This window comes from Tyto alba, unplaced genomic scaffold, assembly GCF_018691265.1.
Source record: "Tyto alba isolate M040663 unplaced genomic scaffold, T.alba_DEE_v4.0 Super-Scaffold_42, whole genome shotgun sequence".
Lineage (NCBI taxonomy): Eukaryota > Metazoa > Chordata > Aves > Strigiformes > Tytonidae > Tyto > Tyto alba.
Genome location: NW_024881318.1, coordinates 6,355,328 through 6,379,342, shown reverse-complemented (window position 1 = coordinate 6,379,342; position 24,015 = coordinate 6,355,328). Strand labels below are relative to the sequence as shown.

The window sequence follows — 24,015 nt, the reverse complement described above, 5'->3', positions numbered from 1 at the left end:
AGCATCATTTCAGGTGCCTTCCTGCAATTGTTCTTGCATGTTCCCTTTGCTCACCATTGGCAGGTGGAGTGTTTCCAAGCCAAAGCCTTTGGGATTATCCTCAAACAGACGGGGGGGGAGGGCGCACGTGTACAGTGATGCTCACGGCCAGACCATGTTTGCTGTGCGCTGTGGACTGACGCAGCAGTTTTCCCCAGCCCAGCTATTATTTTACACAATCCCTTTTTTTATCCCTTTTACAGTGGACGGCGGATTGTAGCGAGCAGCTTGATGGCAGCTGCTCCCCATCCCGAGGGAAGGGCTCGTCGTCTCACGAACACAATCAGGTAGGGGTTGTTTTTAGCTCTTCTTCACCAAACCTTTGCTTTTGTTCTTGTACTGCCTCATCTGACGGCGTGGAGTCTGCCCATGCTGCCAGCTTTCTCCGTCCTGTGGAAGGGGAGATGTGTCCATTTGCTTGCCATCCAAAAACTTGCTCCCACCAAAACCCTGGGAGATAGGCAACATCCTGGTGTGTGGGTGGATGCTCTGACCACAAGCTTATTGCTGTGTGATAAAGAGGAAAAATTATGGGGAGTCCCATTTATTCCTGAGGAGCTTCTTACTGCCACCTGTGCGGGGGACATATTTGGAGCATTGAAGCTGACTTGGAAGTATGAGATGCAGCTGGGATGAGGGATCGTGGTGTAGCTGTGCTTCTTGGTTGTGTGCTGCAGCACAAGGATGGTGTTGCAGGGAAGAGGATTAAATAGCTGAGAGGGTAGAGCTGGGAGATGCAGCAAAACTGCACGTGCTGAGAGCCTGCGTCAGGTCTGAAGTGACAGAAGCTGGGTGTGAGTCGGTTTCGGTGGTTGTACATGGTGTGAACACCAGTGAAGAGTATTTACCAAGCAGTGGTGGCATCGCTGGAGGTGGCTGTCCCTCCTCTGTGTGAGCACCAGCATGGGAGAGGGTTGGGTAGGGTGGAGGCATGGATTTGACCGTCGTCACCCGGTTGAGGAGCTGCTGTGCCACCATGAAACCATCAACTCTGGAACAGCAGCATTCATCTGAGGAAGTAGGAGACCGAGCTGGTTGCAGGAAAGGGTGAAGCAGCATTTGCAGTTGCTGTGGCTGACAGACATCCCACTTGGAGAAGGGGCTTCAGGCTGGTGGTTTTGGTGCTCTTGCCCTGCTTGATGACATCCAGACTTCAGTCCCACACATGGGGTCCGTGAGAAGAAGCTTGGGAGCCCCTTACAGGGTGGTACAAGAGGCTGTGTAAGTCTGAGCGGTGTGTATTGCAGCTCCTGTTTTGGGCACAGTTTCTTCCCATGTAGAGCCACGATGGAAGCTGCTGGGCTGCGGGATGGGGGCTTACATGCCCCCTCCCTGCCACGTGCCTGCGTGCAGGGATGTTGGGAGCATCTACACAAACACCTGCACAGAACAAAGGTATGATATTGTGTAGGAAGTTGTGTGCTGTATGGAGACACTGCTTCAGGTGAACCTCTGAAGCTGGCAGACAGAATTGTGGATTTAATTTATTATAGCTTTGATCTGCTCTGAAATATTCAGCAGAAAAACCCCGGCTGGGCTCCCTCCCACTGCTGCAGCCAGCTGCTTGCAATTCAGCTGGGAGGCTGGCCGTTTCCATCAAGCCTCCCTGGGTTGCTCGGGTGTTAGCAGGACCGGCTGTTTTCCCTGGGGAAGAAGGTCCCTGGCTCTTCACCCAGGGGCTCAGCTGACATGCCAGTCTCTTGCGGGTGCCACGGGAGGATGCAGGAGTCACGGACAAGTGATGCTTTCCTGACTCCAGTCAACATAGCCCTGACACCTTTCATCTGCCTGGTGCTGTGCTGTCTTTTGTCTCGACTTACAGCTTTTTTTTGTGGTGTTGGGTTTTTTTTTGGTTGTTTTTTTTTTTTTTTTTTTTTCTCTAGGAATTAAAACTATTCAATCTCCTCCAACAAGGAGCTTGTTTTCTATATACAAATAACATTTGCTGATGCCCGAGCTGTTTTCCCTGCATTTGGGCTCTCTCCCAGCCTGCAGCGGAGCTAGTAATTATCTCTCTCTGTGTTGGGCTTCCTATAACAGCGAGTAACAAATTTTCCTTGGCACCAAAGAGGAGCTGCAAGCTATTGTTCTTCTGTCCAGGCAAGCGTTTCTCTTGCTGTTGCTGATATATGAGTGAAATGCTGCTGGTTAGGACTAGGTTCAGTTTATTACCATTTCTGGCTGTTGATTTTGCACTAGTAGCTTTAAACACTTTAAAAAAATATATATTCCTTAATAAGGTGTCTGTCTTGAATATATATTATCAATCACTCTTCAAACCTGCTAAAGGAAAAAGCTGGGTAATTATTTCCCAAGGGAGACTGGGGTTTTTTTGGCAGCAATTTTTTATTAATTTTGAGGGGTTCAGTTAGAAAATCAAATTCCTGGTTTTCCTGTTTTATTTCCAGCTGCTATTTCTGCGTTGCTGGTTGTACAATATGCACCAGACGTAGTTAAAAAATACTTGGATGTGAGATTGCAGCTGGCTTCAGCTACTGTGAAAATGTGGGTTATATATTGGTGACCACAATATGCCTCACACAGTGCTAACCTGGTGATCAGAAAGGGCATTTATATGGAAATCCAGGTTAGTCCTGGTAATAAATTCAACATCTGGTTTCTTTTCTGTGAAAGCAGAGTAGTCCAGGGCCGCATTTTCAAAATTAATTGGCTTCCTAAAGGTTGTAGGGGAGCCTAGAGTGAAGCTGGCTTTCTCATGCCTGAAAATCCCCCTCTGCATCCCTGATGCCTTTGAAGTTCTTGTCTGTAGGATCCAGCAAGGATAAGGCAAATAAAAGAAATAATATTTTTTGTATGTCTGTAGGTGTGTCATGCATTTATATAGTCTTTTATATATAATGTGTGTATATAGACATCCACAGGACATTGTATAAATTCGGGGTGGAGAGCAATTCCTGGATAATGTGCAATTTAAGGGTAAAAATAAGGCATTTTGATGCAACCAGCAGTCCAGGATGTTCCTAAATTGCTGTTTTTCCAACATTTTCAGGCATCTCTGGGAAAGGCCACTCCATACTTGCCCTGCTCCTGCACTGCTTGGTGAAGCATCTGCTATTAACAGCTGTGGGAGACTTATATGGGTGTCAGTGCCCATAGACTGGCACTCATACATCCCGTACAAAGCAGTGGCTTAAAAATGGAGAAAATTTCCCCTGGAAACCTTTTACTCTGGTTTTTCTGGTTCTCTGGGCAGGTGGCTGCAAGAAGATGGTCTGCTCATGGAGGATCTCATGAGATACATTTCGTGAACTCCTGGTGTGTTGAGAAAATCCTGGCCTCACAATTACATTCAGTTCACCTGTAATTCCCCTTGTTTCCTACTGTGAACACTTCTGTTTGCTGCATGGCATTGCCATGCCCCGCTAAGCCCAGCTGCGTGCCCCCCCAAAGGTCTGCTAGCACCATATGAGCCTCTGGGGTGAAGACCACTCCATTGAGGTACACAAGATACTATCTGAGCACTCTATTGCCTCTACAAATGGGGAAAGTTTAGATAATGGAATCATTTTAAATCTTTTTATGTTTAGATTATTTTCTTTCTGAAAAGACCCGGTGGGAAGATTTTATGTAATACTTTATTTGCATTCCTCTTGTGAGGCTGATGCAAGTAGGAAGCTCTTTGATATATTTCTGGGAGCAATTCATTAAGTAAAAGACTTCTAGTATGGTATGGATTTGGAGAGCCAGTGGAGCTCTTGGTACATGAAAGGCCTGGCAGCAGCTCCATCTCAGGCTCCCCTTATGTAAAGGGCATTAACAAAAAACAGATCAACTCTGCGGGTTTGTCCCATTTCTCCAGGCAGTGGGAGAGGGAAGGCTGAAAATCCTCCTTCCTGGCCAAGTCCATCCCTTCCCCCATGGTTGTTGGCTGTCACCCATCGTCACCAAGCAAAAGCCTGTGTTGTTGGCAGTAAATGGGACTGCAATTTATTTCACTGCTTATTTGCATGTGTGTCCATGTCCCGCCAGGTGCAGCAGGGACTTGTTCCGTGATTGGGGACCTCAGAGGCTTCCCTAGTTGATGGTCATGTTGCCTATTTACTGAGCAGTGAAGGAGCAGGCAGGGTGTGTGGATCACATCTGGATTATCCTACACCCTGCCAGTACCACCCTTCTGCTGTCCTCTCCAAGGAGCAGGTGGTAGAGGAGATAACTTGGTTTGCTGTCCCTTTAAGCCAGTAGAAACAGCAGCATGCCTGTGGCAGGCGGAGGTGGTGGGTTTCCACTCTTAGGCCTTGGTTGGAGAGGACTAGCAGGCCGGGGTCAAGAGCATTCCAAGGGCTGTGCTGATAAGTTAACAGAGTAAGATGTTGAGTGTCCTGTACTATTCAGTAGCATGGAGATACGGAGGGCTTTGCGGCGATTGTGTGCCGTCGTCACCGAGACTGGCACATCCTGCCAAATGATGTCTGAACCCAAGGCCCAAGCCTTGCTGATAGGGAAAGCATGAGAAGTTCCCACAAAATCAAATGTAATATCACCCTTCAGGTCCCTCTTTCATGTGTCTCACCTGAACCTCAAAACATCTTCCAGTGATGAGCATTTGGCTTCCAACCATATGGAAGTCATGGCATGCTACATTGCCAAAGCAAAGGCAATAGTAAGGAAGGATGGGGCGATGCACAAAGGTGTTTCCTTGGGTAACAACAAATTTCAGTACACAGTGGAACTTAATTTTATAGAAAGTGGAAAAAAACAAAGTATCAGTGCAGATTTTTCTTGCATTTCCAGAGATTTTTTTTGCAGGCATCAATCCTGCTTGACTGCCTGGGGTCAAACACCAGGAAATCTTGCCCGATGGATGCCCCAGAGGCAGGTGGCATGGGATCACAATCTTGGGTAGTGGCCATGTCACTAGGTCCAGAGTTGGACTGAGGCTTCTGTGACCAGCACCACTGTCATGTAAACTTCTCAAGTCAGCAGTGAAGTCATCTTCTTGCTGGCTTAAATCTGCTGACATCAGCAGGCAGAGTGTAATGCCCCAAATCTTTGTCTAACCAGATCTGCACTGGAGAGTGGGTGGATACTCTTGTGAAGAGCCTGGAAAGATCTGTCTGAAGATGGAAGTCACTTCCCTGTGGTGGTAGACAGCCTGTGCCTGGCTTTAGTTGCCCATCCTTGAGTCCAGATCCAAAGCACCGTGATTTCTGTGCTCAGCAAAATGTGAGGAATGATCCTGGGGGTTGTCTGATGTTCCCTATCTCACCACCCTGCTTGTGTCATAGCCCAGGGCCAGTTTGTACACTGAATTTGGTTGAGGTTGGCCACCACGCTGAAGACCTGTTGGGACAAGTGGGTGCTGGCAGGTGCTGCAGTCGCCGTTGCCTCATTTCCAAAAGAAAAAAAGAAAGTGAAAGACAGGGAGTTACTTTGAGGCTTTGCCAGTGAATACAGATTGGTGTATCCCTGCCTGACAGAGGAAGAAATTAAATCTTTTAAGTGGGGTGACCTGCCCATGATCAAAGAGCAGCTCTGAGAAAACCGGTCACTTAATGGTTTTCTGCCTGTAATTGCTGGGTGACATTCCCTCTGTGTAGTGAATGCAGCCTGGTTCAACTACAGTCAGAGAGAACTGCTGAGAAAGAAATGAAGTCCTTTAGCTTAATATATAGGTTTCACTTTCTCTGTGACTTCTGTTTGGGATACACCTTGTGAAGCGCACTGCTCCTCATGAAGCAGACACCTGCTTGGGTTTCCGAAGATCTGGGAGTGAAATGCTTCACTGCTTTGCAGCCTGATTTAGGAGAACTGTTGCTGCTTACTGAGGATGGAGGAAGGTGTCTTCTAGGTCTGGTGTCACTAGTGACTCACGTGGGAGGACATCTCACCCTCAGTTTCTGTTTGTGTAGAGTGGACAGGGTGATTGATGTTGGTCTGCACACCAAAGGGAGAGCTTCCCACGCTCCATTTTTGTGAAACTTGCAGTAGCTGAGTTACCTTTGAAGTCTTTATTCTTCTTCCAGATTTGGTTGATAGGTCAACACGTGCTGAAGCTCTTGGCAGGGAAGGGATGATATGAGCCATTTCCTCCGAGGCTCGGGCCGGGGTTTGCTGCTGGGTTTCCATGGCATGTCTGAAGTTCTCAGTGCCATTCTGAGTGCTCTCCAGTGCTCCTTCTCACCCTCATCCTTGTGTGTAAACAAGCTATCTAGCACATTCTTGGCTAATACATCTCTTCCAATGTTATCTGGAAGGAACACAACCACACAGGCTTGCCCCTTTCCTGGGAAGTCCAGAAAGGTCTTGTAGGCTTAACCTCCTAACTCCAAGCTCATGACATCCTTTGGTCCTGTAACGTGGCACAGGTATAGGTAAAACCTTAATTTTCCCAGTGGGAGAAGGGCTCCAAGCGATGTTTGGTGTCCCTTCTGCTGTGCCTTTATCAAAGCAGTGATCAGGTACCATAACATGTTGGAGATAGCTGGGGAGGGTGGACATTGACCTGGGGAGGGAAGGAGCAGACTCAAAGTGGTTGGGTTTTCTGCATTGTATGTTTATAAGAAAGAAGCTGGAAATTTGTCCCTACTAAAATGTTTGGAGTAATCTTATGTTTTTTTTCTTAAAAGATGCATTTAAAATTATTAAAAATTTTAAATAATTACTTTACCATAGAAAAATTCTTGAATAGGTGTAGAAGAGCAGGGAGATGCTTGGAGTCCAGTGTCAAAATTTTGTATAACTGGAAGATTTAGCTGCAGCACAAAGTGGGTGCATGAAATCATGTGCTACAGAAAAAACTCAAAAAGAACCATTTACATGATAGCTGTCTTCTGTTCCGACCAGGATTAAGACTCAAAGTTTGGGAGTCATTTGAAGGTTACCCCACAACTTGATCTAGGGAGCTCCTTGTAGGTGCAGTGGTGAAACCGTTGTTAATGCTGGGGGATATCTCAGAGGCTTTTGTGTCCTGAGAAGTCCTCTAGCTTTCTGATGTTTCTCCTTTTTCTCTGTCCCACCTTGGGCTGGGAATGCTGTACATTGAATATTGAGGTTTTGACTTACAATTGAACATGAATCCCACCAAGAATCCACTGATGTCTTCGGGCCACTTAAAGCTTGTTGTATTGCCATGGTTGGTCTACACCTTTACCAACACAGCCAACTTCACCCATACTTATTGTCAATGAGAAAAACCACATAGGTGGTCACCGTGTTTCTGTTTATTGCCTGTGCATTGGGGAAGGTTATCTCCTTTTTCTTCAAATGAGATTTTCAAACTTGCACTAAAGCAGCTTGAAGTATTAACTCTTGAGCTGGCAAAGGGAGAGGGATTAATTAGTTCATGCCTCAAAGAGCTAGCTGTGAAAGTGAAAATTTCAGTGTAAGTGAAACATATGATTATTGCTCATTAAAATGCAAATGTTAGATTTGACAGCTAGTTTCCGAAGGAGTGTGGCTGGCAGTGTTAATGTGCACAAGCTTCACTGTTCCCAAGAGGATGCAGAGCTTGGCCAGAAGGATTGGCATGGATGCGAACAGCTGCTGGGAATCGATCTGGAGGGGATGACATTTCCCTGTGAGCCCCAAAGTGTGGCTCTGAGGTCTCATCTCCTGCTGGTGAGTGTAGACCCTGAATGGTAGGTGGAGAAGCCCAAATAAGAGCTGGAAACGAGAGTCCAAGGGATGTTTGGGGTGTTGGGAGAAACTAGGAGAGTCTTGGTCTTTTGAGGGCACAGCAGAGTAACGGAGCCGGATGATGGGGGGATTGGGGTTGGCAGGAGGCAAGGGCATGGGATGGACAACTTCATGCCATTACAACTGTTTCTCCAGCTTTTGTCAGAGCTGCGGACAAATGTGTTCCTGCGACACACTGAATTAATTCAGCAAGAGTGCTGTGTAGGAGACATGTAGGTGGCCATGCTGCAGGATGGAGGGTGAGCAGTGCCATGTCTCACCAGTGCAGAGCCTCAGCTTTCTTCTGAAATCCAGCTGCCTGTATGGGTTTGGGATGGGGTTTTTATGGTTTTGTGATGATGCTGGTGGAGGGTTTCTATTGCTCAGTTGTTAGTTTTTTAAGGAACGGTCGTTACCTGCATACTCTCACCCACTCCTCCATCATCACCCATGAGCTTCCCTGCTCCCACACAGAGGAAGTCTTCAGAGAGGGTTCACTTTAGTGCAAAAGGGCTTTATCAGAGGACACAAAGCCACCAGAAACGTCTGGGAGAGTTTCTGGTGGACATGTTTCTGTTCTGGAGATTTGAACCTCCCTCAGTAAGGTAGCAGTAAAAAGTTGTTCATCTTTGGCAATTAGTCAGAAATTTAGGTAAAATATTGAGCTTGGCTGTGCTGGTGAGTATGAACATGAGTGTATTTAGGCCATACTCAGTTAAACTGTTTCAACTTCAACATAAGTTTCAACAGTTTTTATTTTTAAAATAATTTGGTTTTAAATATAAACATTAATGGGGTGTGATAACGATAAGGAATGTGAACGGGGAAAAGACCCCAGGCCATGATTTAGAGCCAGGAGACAAGCTGATTTAGTGGAAGAGTACCTGTGTTTTTTGTCTAACTGGTTCATGACATATCTGCTGGCTTGTCTTGGTGAGTTTGAACATTGATACATGGTGGTACCTATTTCCCCATTTCTCACAAGGGTTTTATTGTGGCCAGCCACATTTCTGGAATTTGCATAAACCCAGGTTGTCTGCAGGCAACCACAAACAAAAGTTGGGTCAACTGAATATAACTGAATGGTGGTGATTATTTTCATCGTGTCTTATTTTAAAGCAAAGGATGCATATGCTGGCTTGGTCCCATTGGCACAGAAGTTTTTCATACATGGATGAACAAGATGTTCAGTGTGTAGGATACAGTAAACTGGTAATTAATCCTTTGAACATTAATGGTGGTGAAGGTTCATTTCTCCCAACCACCTCTTCAGTTGGTGCATGTCTCTCCCACATCAAATGAGAGATCTCTCACTTCTCAGGATGCCTGCAAGACTGTCTCGTCCCCAAGGCTTCCCAAAGTGGCCACCTGCCTGTGTATCACAAGTGGCATTGATCAAGTTTGGTTTTCCCTCCATGCCAATTTAACAACTCGTTTAACTTTGTGTCGCTCGGTATTTCTCAGCCATTGGGAGAGATTCAGACCACAGTGTGATGAGGAAGGAAGAAGGTGTTTTTACTGTTGTTATAACGTGGTGGAAACAACCACAACCTCTCAAATTTCATCTATATACAACTTGAAAACCAGCTGACCTCTTTTGAAGCCAGTACTGATTTTAGGCTGTAGCAACCAGGATATATTTGAGCTTGCTTGAGACTTGCTAGGTTTGAGGATGGAGAACGTGCACCTGTAGCAATGCAGAAACCAGTACTGATGCATTTTGCTTACATTCCCTCACGTTGGGTAAATACTTACATATTTCACATGCGCTGGACCACTCCATAGCAGCACTTTAGGTACCTTAGGGTCTGCTGTGCAGCTGTGTTCCTGCCCCATCCAGCCCAAGTGGGAGTGGTGGACCGGGGACCTGGTCTTTGCCCTCAGGTTAGTGACCTCAACTTGGCTGTTGTGTGTGAAGGAGTTCATTCACACCTTGCTTTGCTGGTGAGTCCTTCTGGCTCAGCCCTTGTCTTAGCCTGTGGCAGTGTCCACAGGGACTCGTGTAGCCCCACGAGGATGTCTGAGACATGAGAAGCCCTCTTTAAGTGTCAGCTCTCACACCAGTCCTGAAACACATGCTCCCCTTTGTAATTCCCAGATTTTCAGAGTGCTTGAAAGAGTTGGATATTCTGCACTCTGTGATTTCATGGTTTTTTAATCATCCTAGGTCACTTCAAATGCCTTTCCCAAGCCTCTGAGCAAAGCTTTTGGAGCAATTACCCTGACAATATCCACCTTTCTCCCCAAGCACCTTGTGGGATGTTTGGGTAGATAGGGCTGGTGGGGTGAGTTATTCTGGTTTTCTGATGACTCATCTTGCCCTGAGGGCTGCTGGCTGAACAAGAAACCTTCAGGTTGCTTGACAGCAGAACAAGTGTTAGGAGAATAAAGGAGAACATTGCGGACAGCTCCTTAACAGGCAAAAATAGTTATTTGTGTAATGTGTCTCCTGGTGAACTCCAAGTGTTTTCCAGTATGTGAGTAATTGGACTCCAGCAGTGGGCTAAGCAGATGGAAAAACTGACTGAGAAGTTGATTTGGATTTGGGAGGGGAATTAAGGAAATAGAATAGAATAGAATAGAATAGAATAGAATAGAATAGAATAGAATAGAATAGAATAGAATAGAATAGAATAGAATAGAATAGAATAGAATAGAATAGAATAGAATAGAATAGAATAGAATAGAATAGAATAGAATAGAATAGAATAGAATAGAATAGAATAGAATGAATAGTTTCACTTGGAAGGGACTTACAGCAATCATCTAGTCCAACTGCCTGACAATTCAGGGCTGACGGAAAGTTAAAGCATGTTGTTAGGGGCATTGTCTAAATGCCCTTAAGCAGTTTTAGAGGATGTGGGGTTGCTGAATATGCATAATTAATCCTCATGAAGATAGAGGTAAGTTTTATTTTTCCTTATGCATAGATTAGAGAACTAGAGATAAATCTTCTCTTCATTGAAGCCTCCCACAATGTCATCCCTTTGCAATGTGTAAACAGAACATGTTAAAGGACTCTGCTAAAGCCCCAGAATCAGGGTGTTGGGCATGGGCATGGGTTTTGTAGGTGCTTACATGTGAGGTCTGGGAGCTGGAGCTCTTCTGGCTCACCAGGTCAGTGTTTTTTGTGGGTACGGGAAGGCATTGCCCTTGACTAAAGCGAGCTGTTTGTTGTTTCTAGGAAGAGTGGGATCACAGCAGCAGTGGGAGCGCAGGATCCCGGCCGGGGTCGGGCTCCAGGCGTGGGTCTGGATCCAGGTCTGGCAGCCACGGCAGAAGCAGCCAGTTCAGGCAATCGACCAAGGTATACCTGGTAGCGATGTGCTCAAGTTCTGTCCTTTGCTTGCTGTTTATCAGAGGCATCTCCTAACAACGTGTTTTGTGTGTGTGTGTACACATAGGGTGTGAGTGCATGTCAATTATGAAGGACACCTCAGAGACCTATTTAATTCACACATAATGGCTGCTGAGGGCTGTAGCTGTTCTTCAGGCTCAAGAAGTCTGTTGAGGTATGCTGCGTGCCTTAATATTGGGAAAGAAGTCCTTAGTCATCTGGTTTAGTGCAAAGGAAATTAGTTTTTTCTTTATTTGAAGCCTTGGAGTATTTTAATTTTAGGAAATTAAGAGACGTCTGTAATTATTTTTTGGCAAGTAAGTCTTCATTAGAATTGATATATGAGTGGACACCACATAGATGGTGTTAAATGGTGACCTTGAATCCAGCTGCTTTCTGTGGGAGCTGTCAGCAGGGCTAGATGGGGAGTTACCTTCTTGCTCTGCAAAAGACTTTAAGAATTTGCTTTTGATTTGGTTTTAGGTCTGTTCCTTGAACTCAGACTAGGGACCTATTCTGCATGTTTTAGTCAGACCTCTGTCCTTCTGTCTCCTTTGGAGTTACTGTATATCTGCACACGTGAGCACTGGTTGTGCCAGAAGTGGAGGACGGACTCTGGGAGATTTGGTGCCACTGGTCAAAGTCCCGGTCCATTCATCCTGGGGAGCTTGAGGAAATAGTCTGTCCTCCTGAACCATGCTGTGGTGGGAGAGGACCCCGCAGAACCATGTTGTTGATGGAAAGTGATGGTCCTTTCTGGTGGGAACGAGACTCGACATACCCTTCTTTCTTTAAGCAGGGATAATACTGTCTTCCTCAAAATGTCTGTATTTTTTTTTTATGAAAACTTGCAGTTTTCAACAAGGAAGCCTTTAACTGGAGCCTTTTCAGATAGCTAGGTATCTATCTTTTTTGTTTTCCACCAAAGTGCAGCCGGGGGTTATGGGCAGCTGAGAAGGAGGAGGAAAGGTGTGGGAATCTTCTCAAATGTAGAACTGAAAAATGCTTAAGAAGTAACACATGACAGAGAATAATCCCTGAATTTATACCATGGACTCAGCCAACCACTTGGCGTTGTTCTGCGTTGATACCAAGCGCAGGGGTGAGCTAATGTCGTGGCAGTTATGCGACAAAGAGCGTGATTTTGTATTTGTAGTGGTTTGCTGGAGGATGGTAATGAGGAGTGGCAAGAGGAACCAGTGGGGCGCTGAGCTGGGCTTTGGAAAGCTGCTGCGTGAATGCAAATGCTGGCTTTGTGGGGAATTTGCTGAAGCTGCATGCATGAGTAAACAGTCAGAGCCCACGTGGCGGGTGGCGTGGCCCGTCCCTCTGTTTGTGTTTTGGGCAGAGGTGGGTGGAGGTGATGTGTGCTCACAGGGGCTGGAGGGCAGAGGTTATGGACGTGCATTTAAACCATGCTGCGTGTAGGATCTGCTCCACCGGATCTCTGATCTCTCTGAGCATTGATGTCATTCTTGTCAGTGTGTCTTTCAATCATCATTCCTAGTGGCTTAATTACTTTTCAGCAGTATTAACACTTTTGTGGTGAAAATTATTATCTAAAGCTAAGGGTTGGGTCATTGGGAGCTTCATGTTAAAACTGCTTATGGTTATAACTGCAGTCCTGGAGGAACTGATAGCAGGTCACTTCTTTTCTTAAATATATGTAGCTTATTTATTTTTTTTTTTTCGTCCCCAGATTTGAGAATTGGCTTGTTTAAAGTCTTATTATTAAGTCTTGGTACTGTGCTGTGAGATTTTAGTAAACACCCTGCAGTGCAGGTTCACTTGGGCAGCAAACACACTCCCTGCCTTGTGAGTCGAGACAGAAACCGGTTATAAAGACAGGTCATCGAATACCAAAAGGATGTCTCAAAATGACCGTAGTGACTCATGACTTAATAACAAGGTGTGTTATCGTTTGGCCCTGGCGCCGGCTTTATGGAGTCTGGCTAATGCTTGGAGCGTCTCTGAGAGGTCATGGGGACATCATCAAGGAGGACCAGGAATTGCAGTCTAGTTTGGGTGAGAGCATCCAACCGCTGAAGGAGCTTGCACCACCTGAACTGTCACTGCAGTTTCCCTAATTGCAGGGATTAGTGCGGGGGCTGACCCGCCTGTGCCCACTGGTCAAGCACCGATGGGCTGATCTGCCAAGAAGGTGGGGGGAAGCTGGGTGGGACAGCTTGTGCTGCCTCCACTTGGGCCACAGAGCAGGAGGTGTCGGTGCCAAGGCTTCCACAGCCAGATTGCAAGCCGAGCATCAGAGGGTAATTTCTAGGCAATTTATTTCAGGGATGAAGAAGGGACTCTTCAGAATCCCAGTGCCGAGCTGAACTTAGGCAACAATTTTAGGATGCAACCTGTTGCATTAGGAACCCACTTTACCTTAAATTTTTTGCTATTTGATCTCTTTGTTGATGATTTGTCTCAGCCTCATTGCAACTGGTTACATGTTCCCAGTCTTTCTTCTGAACCCAGATACTTTTCAGAAATCCTGCTGTAGATGGCTCATTGACAGGTACTTAAAATTTCCCATGTCCATAGGAAAAGGAAAGAGAAATGGATCAGTCTGCAAGAAGCAGTATCTCTTCTTTGGGTGATAGCTATAAAGACCTGTACATATATTTTCGTTATACTGCATGAATATGTTTCTAAGTATTAGAAGACTAATTTCTCTCCTTAGTGGGAGAAAATTTTGCTTACATTTGCCTAAAATGAAAAGCTCTGCTTCCATAACTGATAGAATTTTATATATTTCTGGTAGTTTGTTTCTGTGCAGAGACATGTTGGCCTGCAAATCCCTGGAGGTTAAAATTGTAATCCATAAACCCCTTGGAAGAGACAAAAAAGGGAGCAGTGTGGCTGTGTTTGGAGTATCTGGTATTTAAATTGGTTGTTGTGCTGGGAATGGCTGTAAAGTGTGACCGTCTGTAGCATGCACCAAAGATGCATGTCCTGCTCATTAGGAAAAGTGCTCATTTTATGGGCAGATCGAGGTCTGAGAATTCATTAAGAAATGGACAAATTTTTCTGAGTTTTTAGTGTCTCAGTGGTTATTAATAATCTTTGAAAATGTCAGAAATAATAGGATGGGGAATATATGGAAGCTGTCTTCTCCAGCACTTGTTTCACCTGAGCGGGACCATTTGGGCTGAAATACTTTAAAAATCTGAATATGTGTAAGTTTATGAATAATCTGAGAATGTGTAAGAAATATTGAGGGAAAATTGGTAATATGGGACTCCTTATTTGTAATGCATTTATGTGTCCATCCCAGATGAGTCTGAGTCAAGTATGATTTCTTGAATGGCAAAATCATACTTACCTTACTTCTTTGCCTGTAAAGGGTGGAGAGGGCATCCCTCCTTCTGCAGCGAGGATGTGTAGGCTGATGACTGTAAAGGGGCCGTGAAGGATGCGTGTGATGTCTTTGCTTTAGAATCTCTTGCTTTGGGTCACCTGTTTTGTCAAAAGCAGCTGAACGGGAGAATTCAAGGTGCTTTGCAGTTTGCTGGAGTTTTGTCATAACTCCCACCTGATTATACCATGATGCTTTTACTTCTCAGGGGAGGGAACCATCACCTCAGTGTTGGTGGGATGTTTACCAGAATAACCGTGTGAACTCATTTGCTGGTGTCCATGGCAGAGGTGGTATGGTGCAGGGTTCTGACATCCCCTGTCTGCTGTTAGAACAAGAAGTCATGCCACCATGACTCCTTGGAGTAGCAGGACGTCTTTCCTCATCTTTACTGGTGACAGCAGACTCTGGTAGCTGTTGGTGAAGAGTATCTCCATCCTTGGAGATATCCAAAAAACTTCTGGTTGTGGTCTTGGGGGACTGGTTGTAGGTGGCCCTGCTTGAGCAGGAGAGCTGGACCAGATGAGCTTCAGAGGTCCCTTCCCACCTCAACTGGTCCGTGAAGCTGAGTGTCTTCATGGCTGGGATGCCAGCCTGCCCACTGGACCCTGATGTGTCTTGGAGATCGTGAGCGGTGGGGTAGGAGGACAGGGCTGGAGCCAGACCTGAGCCTATGTGTTGTCTGCTCCGTGTTGTCCACCGTTTTGTGTCCCCAAGGCTGAAACTCTGCCACTCCTTGCCTTCATGGTGTGCTTTTGCCGCGGGCGAGGGGACTCTGCATTGCAGTGAGCGTGGATTCACACAGGAGCAGAGGAGCCCACGTGCAGAGCCGGGACATCTCCGTGGCTGGTGGTGGGAGAGGCTGTGCCAGGCTGTGCCGTGGTGCCCATAGCACCGCGTGCCTTCCAGCGAGTAACCACCTTTCCCTCCTTCCTAGAATGGCAACAAGGAGAGCTCCCTTGACATGCTGGGCACGGACATCTGGGCTGCCAACACCTTTGACTCCTTCAGGTAAGCCAGTTTTAAAATGCTTTAAGAGAGAGATGGGCTGTGCCCACTCTAGCCTTTGCCCGCATGTCTGCCCTGCGGGTACCCAGGCATCAGTGAGTACCCTGCCAGTACTCACATCGCTGCTCCTCCTCCTCCTCCTCCTCATTTCGCCTGCAGAAATAAGCACTATCAATCCACTTAAAGCATCCTACGTGCTTAGGAGAGACCACTGGATGGGTTTGCAGTCCAAACATCTGAAACCGCTACTGGTATTACTTGTAGTCATCTGAGAGCTGCGCAGGCAAGACTTGAGGCAGCCCTGAGCTACTGCTCCAGGATTTTACTTTTTCATTAACTGGAAGTGCAATCATGCATTGGCTTCTCTGCTACTGGGAAGAGCTCTTCATCAACACAGGGAAAGTGGTGAAATATGCTTTCTGTCCCGTTTTATGCATCTCTGTGCCTGGACCACTGCAAGAGTCTGCAGGGGTTGAGTTCCCACTTGGGACTTGCCCCAGGCAGTTGGAATGGACAGGTTGTGCAGGAGAGAACATCTCCATTGCATGAACCAGACCACTATCTGTTGCAATATCCCCTTGATACAGAGAGCAAGTATGGCTAGCAAGGTATGTGCTGAATCATGCTGCATCATACATAAAAATTATGGGTTTAGACCAAGCAACAGGAGCGTCGCCAAAAAAATTAGAAGAAATTAAAAGAAACTTGATGCAGCAGTGTGAAGGTTGGAGGCCCACATCCATGTGCTCTGCAGCAGGGAGCAGTGCCTCCAGGAGTACCAGCTTTCCTTGTCTGAAGGCTCTTCTCTTCAGCTTGGTGGTGTTTAATTAGTAGGGGACTTTATTTCTTTGGTTTTCTCTGTTTTTCTCTCCTAGTGGTGCGACGTGGGACTTGCAGCCTGAGAAACTAGATTTCACCCAATTTCACAGGAAGCTGCGAAACACCTCCAAACACCCACTGCCTCACATAGACAGAGAAGGGTGAGTGCTGTGTGTGTGATACCATGCTCTCCAGCAAGGTCTCTAACTTCTCCTTTGCTGTAGAAACACTAGCTTGGTGGTGCAGCTCATGTGGAGGACATGGGGAAGAGGTGCTAGACCACACACAGGGTTTGAGGATGCCACAACCAGTCTGTCTGGCTCCTCTACCATTCAGTTCTGGGCTGGAGCAGAGTTGCTCACTGCATTTTACATTGCTTGGTAGAGTTCAGTCTTTGAACCACACTGCATCCAGGTCTTCTAGATCTAAGTCTCCTAGATTTAAACATCTCTGAATATTGGAGGAAAGATCCCGGCTTAGCGCTGATCCCGATTACAGTTCCCATGAGTGACAGGGCTTATGCTGTTCTCCTCAGCAGGACTTCAGGGAAGGAGAGAGCATCAGTATGGTCCATGTAGATCCAAGTGTCCATCCCCCATCTGCTAGCCACAAAACTGTGAAAACATTCAACAGCTCCTTTTGGTGGTGACAGCCTCCAGGGGCTTCCATGGTATTGCTGGATTCCTCTTTGGTTGTCGGTTGGTCAAGCCCACCAAGTGCATACTGGCACCAAGTGAATCGCCAGTGTTGCTTAGATGGACATCACCGTTTCTCTGCAGGTTCTCTGCAAACTGAGAAACAATCATAGTTTGGGTTTTCCTCTCCATATTCTTCAGGGCAGAGAGGAAGCAAAAAAAAATCAGAATGAGCCTAAAAGATGGGGTTGAGAAGATTGCAAGTGACTTCCCATTGCCATGCTGTATGTAGGGCTGGAAATCCTCTCCTAGAGAGGTTTTTCTGCTGATAAATTGCTTTTGCCACAGTACGGGCCAGTGCCACATGCCTGGCCTGCACATCTTGTTTAGAAACACGAGGCTAGCAATCCCACCCCAGCCCAAGTTCAGCATCTGCAGGAGACTCCCATACCATATCGTGACAGGCAGACTCACACAAAGGTGTAAGGCTTTTTTTTCTACACTGTAAGTATTTACTGCAGGTGTATAAACAGCAATTTTCAGAATATTTGGAACAATGTAACCCTAAATTTCTAAGTCATTAAGTGCCTTAGTCATGTTTACTCCTATATCCAGATACGGTTTTGAAAAATGAGATGGAGAGCCCTCTGTAAAGTAAGATATAATGTCCTCCATGTTTGATGGCACTTGCCAGATGATCCTACCAGCAATATCTGCTACATATAAGGAGAGTGCAGCAGTGTCTGCTCTGTGGTTTGCCTTCAGTTCCTTGTGTACTGTGAATGCCTGGGGTGCAAACAGGTAGAGACGGCGGTATGGAGGTGAGCTATTTAATCACTGCTAAATATTACGGCTGTAAAGATGGAATAAGAATTAGTGTATATGCAAAAAAGTTAAATAGTTGCTGTCAGCACAAGCAGTGCATCACCCAGAATGCAGGTCACATAAGTAACCTGCACTAGAATAGAGGAAGCACAGACAAAATAGCTTTTATTATTTAACTTTTAAAGTTGTGTCTGTTGCGCATTCATCAGCTCTCCTTGCTGAAACAGTGCTGAGCGCAATTCAGCTGGCTGAACCTCCAAGAATGTCTACCTGCTAGCTGGGCATTTTACCTCTTTCTTGTGTGTGGGTTTTTAAGATGCTAGCTGTGCAATGAAAAATTTCATAATTAAAAAAAAAAAAAAAAAAAGGAAAGATGCTGTTTGGGATGTGTTTTCTACACTATAAGTACAAAAGGGACTGTTTTATTCCTTAGTCTGATCATTTGCCCAAGGTTGGCCATGGAGTTGCATCCACTTGATTACCCTCAAGCATCTTTTGCTTGACTGAAGTGTTTTCTTCCAGAAAGACATCAGATCTTGTTTGCAGATACTGAGTTTGCTGGTATGCTGAATAATCAAAGTGGAATGGTTAAGGAAAACCAGGGAACTGTACCTCGTTTATGACCTGAGTTTGTCTGCCTTTAATTTCCAGCATCAGCTCTTGCTGTGCCATTGCTCTTCCAGTTCAAACAACTTTTTGTAGCTGGTATTTTCTCCCCATTCCAGGTGTCTCCCAAGCCCGTGTATCACTTTAGTTTTTCCCATACCCTAAGAAATTTCCCTACCACCTCTTTGAAGCTTGACTGCCCAAACTGCCTACAGTCCTGTAGTTCAGGCTCAGCCATGCTGCCCGTAGAGGAAAGCTGCCTTCATCCCCGTAATCCCTACCTCCTCATCTTCTGCCTTCATGCCACAGTCCAGCACCAAACACTCACACTGGGATAGTCCTCAACCTTTTCAGATAACTTCTTACTCTGATATCCTTGCCCATTCTGTACTGGTATTATTTGTCCTCAGATGTTTGACTTGATTTTTTTCAGAAATACATATATTTTTTTTTTTTTTTCATTTCTATATATATACACACTATATTTTTGCCTTTGTAAATCAAAGTCACTATTTCATCTAGAAAGGAGAGTCAATTGTTGAATGCCTCTCATTTCCCATAAATGAATTAGGGTGTTAATTGAATTAAATGTTTCCATTCAGCTTGCTGGTTTTTGAGCCCAGTGCTTTAGCACATGCCATTTTTCTGGATATTTTTCCCCTATTTGCTGTAGTTCCACCAAGATCTGTTGTTTGACTTCTAGGCACTGATTACCTGGGTCTGCTGCTATCAGAGTTTCTGTCTAATGTATGTTATTTAACAATCTCTTGTCACTGATTGACCAAAAAATACATTATCGTTCTTGCACAGTAAAAATTGATCACCTAAGTAGTTTATAAATGCAGAAGGATGATATTTACTTAACATTTTTAATTCTTCTGTAACACTCTGCAGCCAGACAGTAATTATCTTTGTTTTTTTTTTTCCTTTCTTGAGAAAAGAAAGTCCTTGAGCTGCCAGGTCTGTGTTTAGTCTGTCAGTACTTGGCTTCTCACCCCAGTTTTTTTGCGTTTCAAGTTGTATGTTTGTATTTATATCAATTGCTGTTTGCTGTCTGAGATGTATGTTTGTGCTTGTTCACCAACACATTTCTTCACAGGGGAACTGGAGCTCCTGTGGAGACAAACAAATGAGCAGTGCTTCAAAGGAAACATTTTCATTACATTTTTGTGTCTTCACTCTTCTTTTTTCCAGGTGGGCTGTGCTTTCCATTTTGCCTGGTCTGGGAATTGAATCACTGAACACTACTGTTCAGGACTGCCTTTGGTTTTCTCACTGCTGCTATTACCAAAAGCATTTGAACACTGTAACGGATGGTGCAGGTGGAGAGGACTGAGAAAAGCACTTAATTTTCTATTAACAGCTTTGTGCCCACATGGGAGTGTTTTGGAGGCACAGCATACTGGCTTCAGAGAGCCTCTTTGTTTTCACAAGGGTACTTTGCAGTAAGAACTAATCTTCCCCATGTGCCATAATAGAGAATTAACTTTGGCCCCAGTGAGGTTTCACATGGTTTTGTTTGTTTTTTTCTTGCCACAGGCTTGGAAAAGGGAAATACGAGGATGGTGACGGCATCAACTTGAACGACATAGAGAAAGTCCTTCCAGTGTGGCAGGTAGGTGCTGAGGACATCTCCTGCACTCGTCATGGTGGAGACCAGCAGCTCCCTGCCTCAGCTTTCCTTAGGGAACCCTCCCCAGGAGTGGGAAAGCTGCTGGGATGGATCTGCTGTGGTCCTTTGGGAGGTGAAACACTGGGGACACTATATGTATGCATACATATACACACACACACACATATATATAAAGTACATGGACACAGGTCTCATATATTTCAGGAAATGAGGTTCTGAAAAGCACCAAGCCTCCTGACAGCTCCAAAATAAATTGCTGCCAGGAAGCCAGCAGTGATGGTGTTGCTGACCCAGATGTTTCCCCTTTAGAGTGCACATATGATTGATTATACGCAATGGTCATTTACTTGTATGTTTTCTCCAGCCTGATTCTTCTCCAGATCTATCTCTACTGCCCAGTTCTTGTAGTTCTGGTTAAATTATCTTTGATGCCCAGATATTGGGGAATGATAGAATAAGACCGTCAGTTAAAAAGTCCCATTTAATAGGTCAGTTTCTCAGCATCGTGTATTTTTTCACTTTCCAGAGCCCTAGTCCTCGAAGGAGCTGAGTGTCTGAGGCTGGGCAAGTTTCTGAGGATGCTCAGCGTGTTTTTGGTGAAGTCTCCTCTTTGCTTCCAGAGGGAAGGGTGGAGACATCTCACGTGCTGTGGTAGTGTTACCCTTTTCAGTGCTAAGCAAAGAGCTCACTGGGCTTCTTGCTCATGCATCATGTGAGGAAAAGCTTTGCTCATCCTGCAAACCATGTGATGATCTGCCTTACTATTTCTTTTGGGTGAGGTAGCCCGCACTAAATATGTGAACCCATGGAAGGAGTGGAGAAGTGCTGCTGGCTTTGGCAGGGAGGAGTGCTGCCTGCAGCTGCTTTCTGCTCAGTCTCCTCCATGCTTGGTATGTCTGAACTTCAGTTCACGGGGAGAAGATATCAGGTTCAGCTGGTACAGAACCCAGTAATTCTGCAAAATAAGGTTACTTCCCCTGAAGAATAATTGGAAATGACAGTCAATCTATCTTTGGTGCAAGGAGCTGACTTTCTTCTCTAGGGTTTAACTTCTTTTCTAATCAACAGCTGTTAAATAAGGCGGGTCCTCCTGGTCTGGTTGTCATCTCATCCTGTCCTAACACCAGGTTGAGTCCATTGACTCTGGTGAATTAATTCCAATATATACCTTAATATTTAGCTTAATTGTTAGTGTGACACTTCTAAGCTGGAAGACCCAGTGGGAATGCTGGATTTGGCGTTTTGTTTGTGCCTCTGGGCAAACTCGTGCAATGCTGTGTTATTTTGGAGACGCGCTTACCTAGGCATGTACAGTCATATGTGCATGTGGGAACTACGAGCCGGGTAGTTCTGGGTGAGCATTTGTCTTGTTCGGCATTGACAAGTGAAATACTTGCAGACAGCTGGTTTTATCCTGACATGGCATTGTTAACTGGATTTGAATGCAATCGTGCGACGCCATCAGTGACTTTGCTGGTCTTTATCCCTTGTTTTAAATGGCTGGGGGCAGGGGTTGGGGGGGCACAGCATAAGGGAAAATACTCGTGTGAGCCTATGGAAGAAAAATCTTTCACCTGTCATGGGGCTTTCCCACAGTGCCGTTATATTTGTGTTATATCCTGAAGATGCTTTTCAGGTTGGAGATACATAAACTCTTGTTCTGTCTGTGTTTAAGAGCTCATGGGTTGCTTACAGCAGCCGTGCATGGATAGAGGGACCAGTCTGAGCATCCTCCAGCACAACTAGGCCAGGCCAAGCATCCTCCAGCATGACTCAGATGCAAATGTTTTGCTGCTGAAGGTGCTTCAGCAGCTATAGCAGGGTTAAGAGACCAAGTTTGGGAGAGGTAGCGGATCTTACTTGCAGGCTGCTTTGGAAATTTTGGTTGCTTTGATGGATTTAGGACAGGAATCTAGAAATAATTTTCAGTGTACATCCAGGTCTGTATGTGTATCTCTACAGAGAGATACAGTGAAACTCTCAATGGGTTAAGCAGAATATTCTGGGTATCTGGATGTTAGTATATATATGTGACTTTTGCTTCTGAACTCTATCAGTAGCATTTTAACCAAATATTGCAAGAAAAGCCTAGGACTATTTGGCAGTTAAAAGGTAAAAAAAATAAACAAAATACCTAACGACGTTCCCCAAAACCGTCTTTCTTGGTAGCTGTCTGAGGGCAAGATGCTTGTCGCCAGCCTTTTGTTTTGAAATTGGAGCAGGCGTGCATCCTGCTCCTGGGAGAGGCTCCCGGGCACGGCGGGCTCTGCCATCTCGTGGACACGCACTGGCAGGCGAATCCAGCTCCGCTCCGGCGCTGGCCGCAATTTCTTCGTGACAGCTGATATTTTGAAGCTTCCTCCTGCCCCATCTTTTTAAAGCGCATCTGGGGTGCTTGTTTTCACTGGTAAATAAGCTTTGTTTTGAAAGCTTCGTGGCTGGGAGATCATGAGGTCATTGCTTTGGCTCAGGTTGTGAGCTGTAACCTCTTCATCTCTCCATGCTCATAGGAGTCTGTAGTTGGATTTGGGCACTAATTTACCTAAGTGCTGCCAAACTCTTGAAGAAAATAATCTCTTGAAGATAAGTATTCCTCATTCATAAGATATGCTTTTTATTGCACGCCAGGGAGGATCAGTTGTCTGCTGCGTTAGGGAGACATAGTTTAGATGCAGAGCCAGTCTTCATCATCCTCCCTGCTTTCACCTCGGATCATTTGTTGGAGGAGACCATGTAACCATCGTGGTGTCATGAAGACGTCACGGGGAGAGCTGAGTCAGTGCATTTTGCTTTTGCTCCCTTTGGCAAACACTTGGAAAGGCTTTCAGGCTTCAGCGTGTCACAGCCAAATGTCCCCGTCCTAGATGCGGTCTTCAGACTGCGAGCCCTTGGCAAACTCTACACTTACCCGAGGAAACAGCTCAAAGGGTCATGTCCTGCAAGATACACCCCCATCCTCCCTGTGAAGCTGCTGCAGCTCACGAAGGATACAGGAGGCTGCATGTCGTAGGGGCATGCTGTGAATGCTGCTAGACCTGAGCAGAGAGTTTTGGGACACATCCCAAGGGGTTTCTGGACTAGCATCTTGAAGTTTTTGGCTCTCAGTTTGCTGGACTCATGCCTTCAGGATGGGCCTGCCCTCCTCTGGACTGTGTCGCTGTGCCTTTGCTGGCCAGCTCTCCTTGTCTTGTGTTTTAGGAGATAGAAATTACGTGGCACTTTTGAAAGGCGTGCTGGGCTTTACTGGTGCTATGAGATAAACTTGGAAGACAGCTTTGGTTTCGTTTGGTTTGGCATCTTAATTGCTTCTCAGCTCATCTCTTTCTGTTTCCTTACTGATTTTTGACCCTTTTTGTCATATGCTTGGAGTTACAATAAACTGCTTGTTTCTCTTCTGGCTACAGTTGTCATCCAGCTTCCTTCTTGGATGAGAAACAAGGGAGCAGCTCCTTAGGAGAAAGTCAGACTCTGTAAGTTGTTCCTCTTAGCACTACTGTATTCCTGACTTTGTCCAAACAGGCTTAGAAGCACCAGGATTCCTGGCCTTGCTGGGATCCCAGCTGAATTTAGGCACCTAAGAGGCAGCTCTGCCCCCTCTCCTTGGGACCTCTCCTCATTGACAAGTATTTTCAAGTCAGACCTTGCAATTCAGTATAGATATCATGTGAGTAAAGGTGGGACCTGTGTGTTTGTCTGGTCATTTGGGGTTCCCGCTGCAGGAGGGGCATTGACACGTTGGGGCATGATTTGTTGCATCTCAGTGTAGAGATTTAGAGAAGATTGGATGATTTCCATCTGAAGATACCCATGTCCTTTCCCTCTCAACTCTGCAAGGAGCCCAGAGGGGGCAGCTCACATGTGAACTTGTCCAGATATGGTAGGTCCCTTAAGAGGGATGAAGCCAACCCAGATGTCCAGGGAGAGAAAGGCAAATCATGGGCAAACATCCCCTCTGATGTCAGTCTACGTGTGAGGGGAGGAGATTGGTGTCCAGCACTGGTGTAAGGGCTTGCTCATGGACCCTACAGATCGCTGACCCTTCCAGGGTCATGGTGGCAGGGGGACGTGTCTCTTTGGAGCACAGGGGCAGCTCTTTGGTGGGGTGGTGTTATTTACT

At 45.7% G+C, this 24,015-nt stretch overlaps 1 protein-coding gene across 8 annotated transcripts in view; it reads left to right on the top strand.

Moving 5' to 3' along the window:
- Positions 1-24,015, top strand: part of CTIF (cap binding complex dependent translation initiation factor) — a 147,696-nt gene that overhangs the window by 34,276 nt on the left and 89,405 nt on the right. For 6 of the 8 annotated variants that reach the window (XM_033011108.2, XM_033011104.2, XM_042804557.1 and 3 more), the window contains 5 exons: positions 243-326; positions 10,859-10,981; positions 15,310-15,383; positions 16,256-16,360; positions 19,805-19,880. In XM_033011108.2, coding sequence (XP_032866999.1) covers positions 243-326; positions 10,859-10,981; positions 15,310-15,383; positions 16,256-16,360; positions 19,805-19,880 — 462 coding nt within the window. The remainder of the gene's footprint in view (positions 1-242; positions 327-10,858; positions 10,982-15,309; positions 15,384-16,255; positions 16,361-19,804; positions 19,881-24,015) is intronic. The other 2 variants (XM_033011109.2, XM_033011111.2) reach the window with 1 other exon arrangement.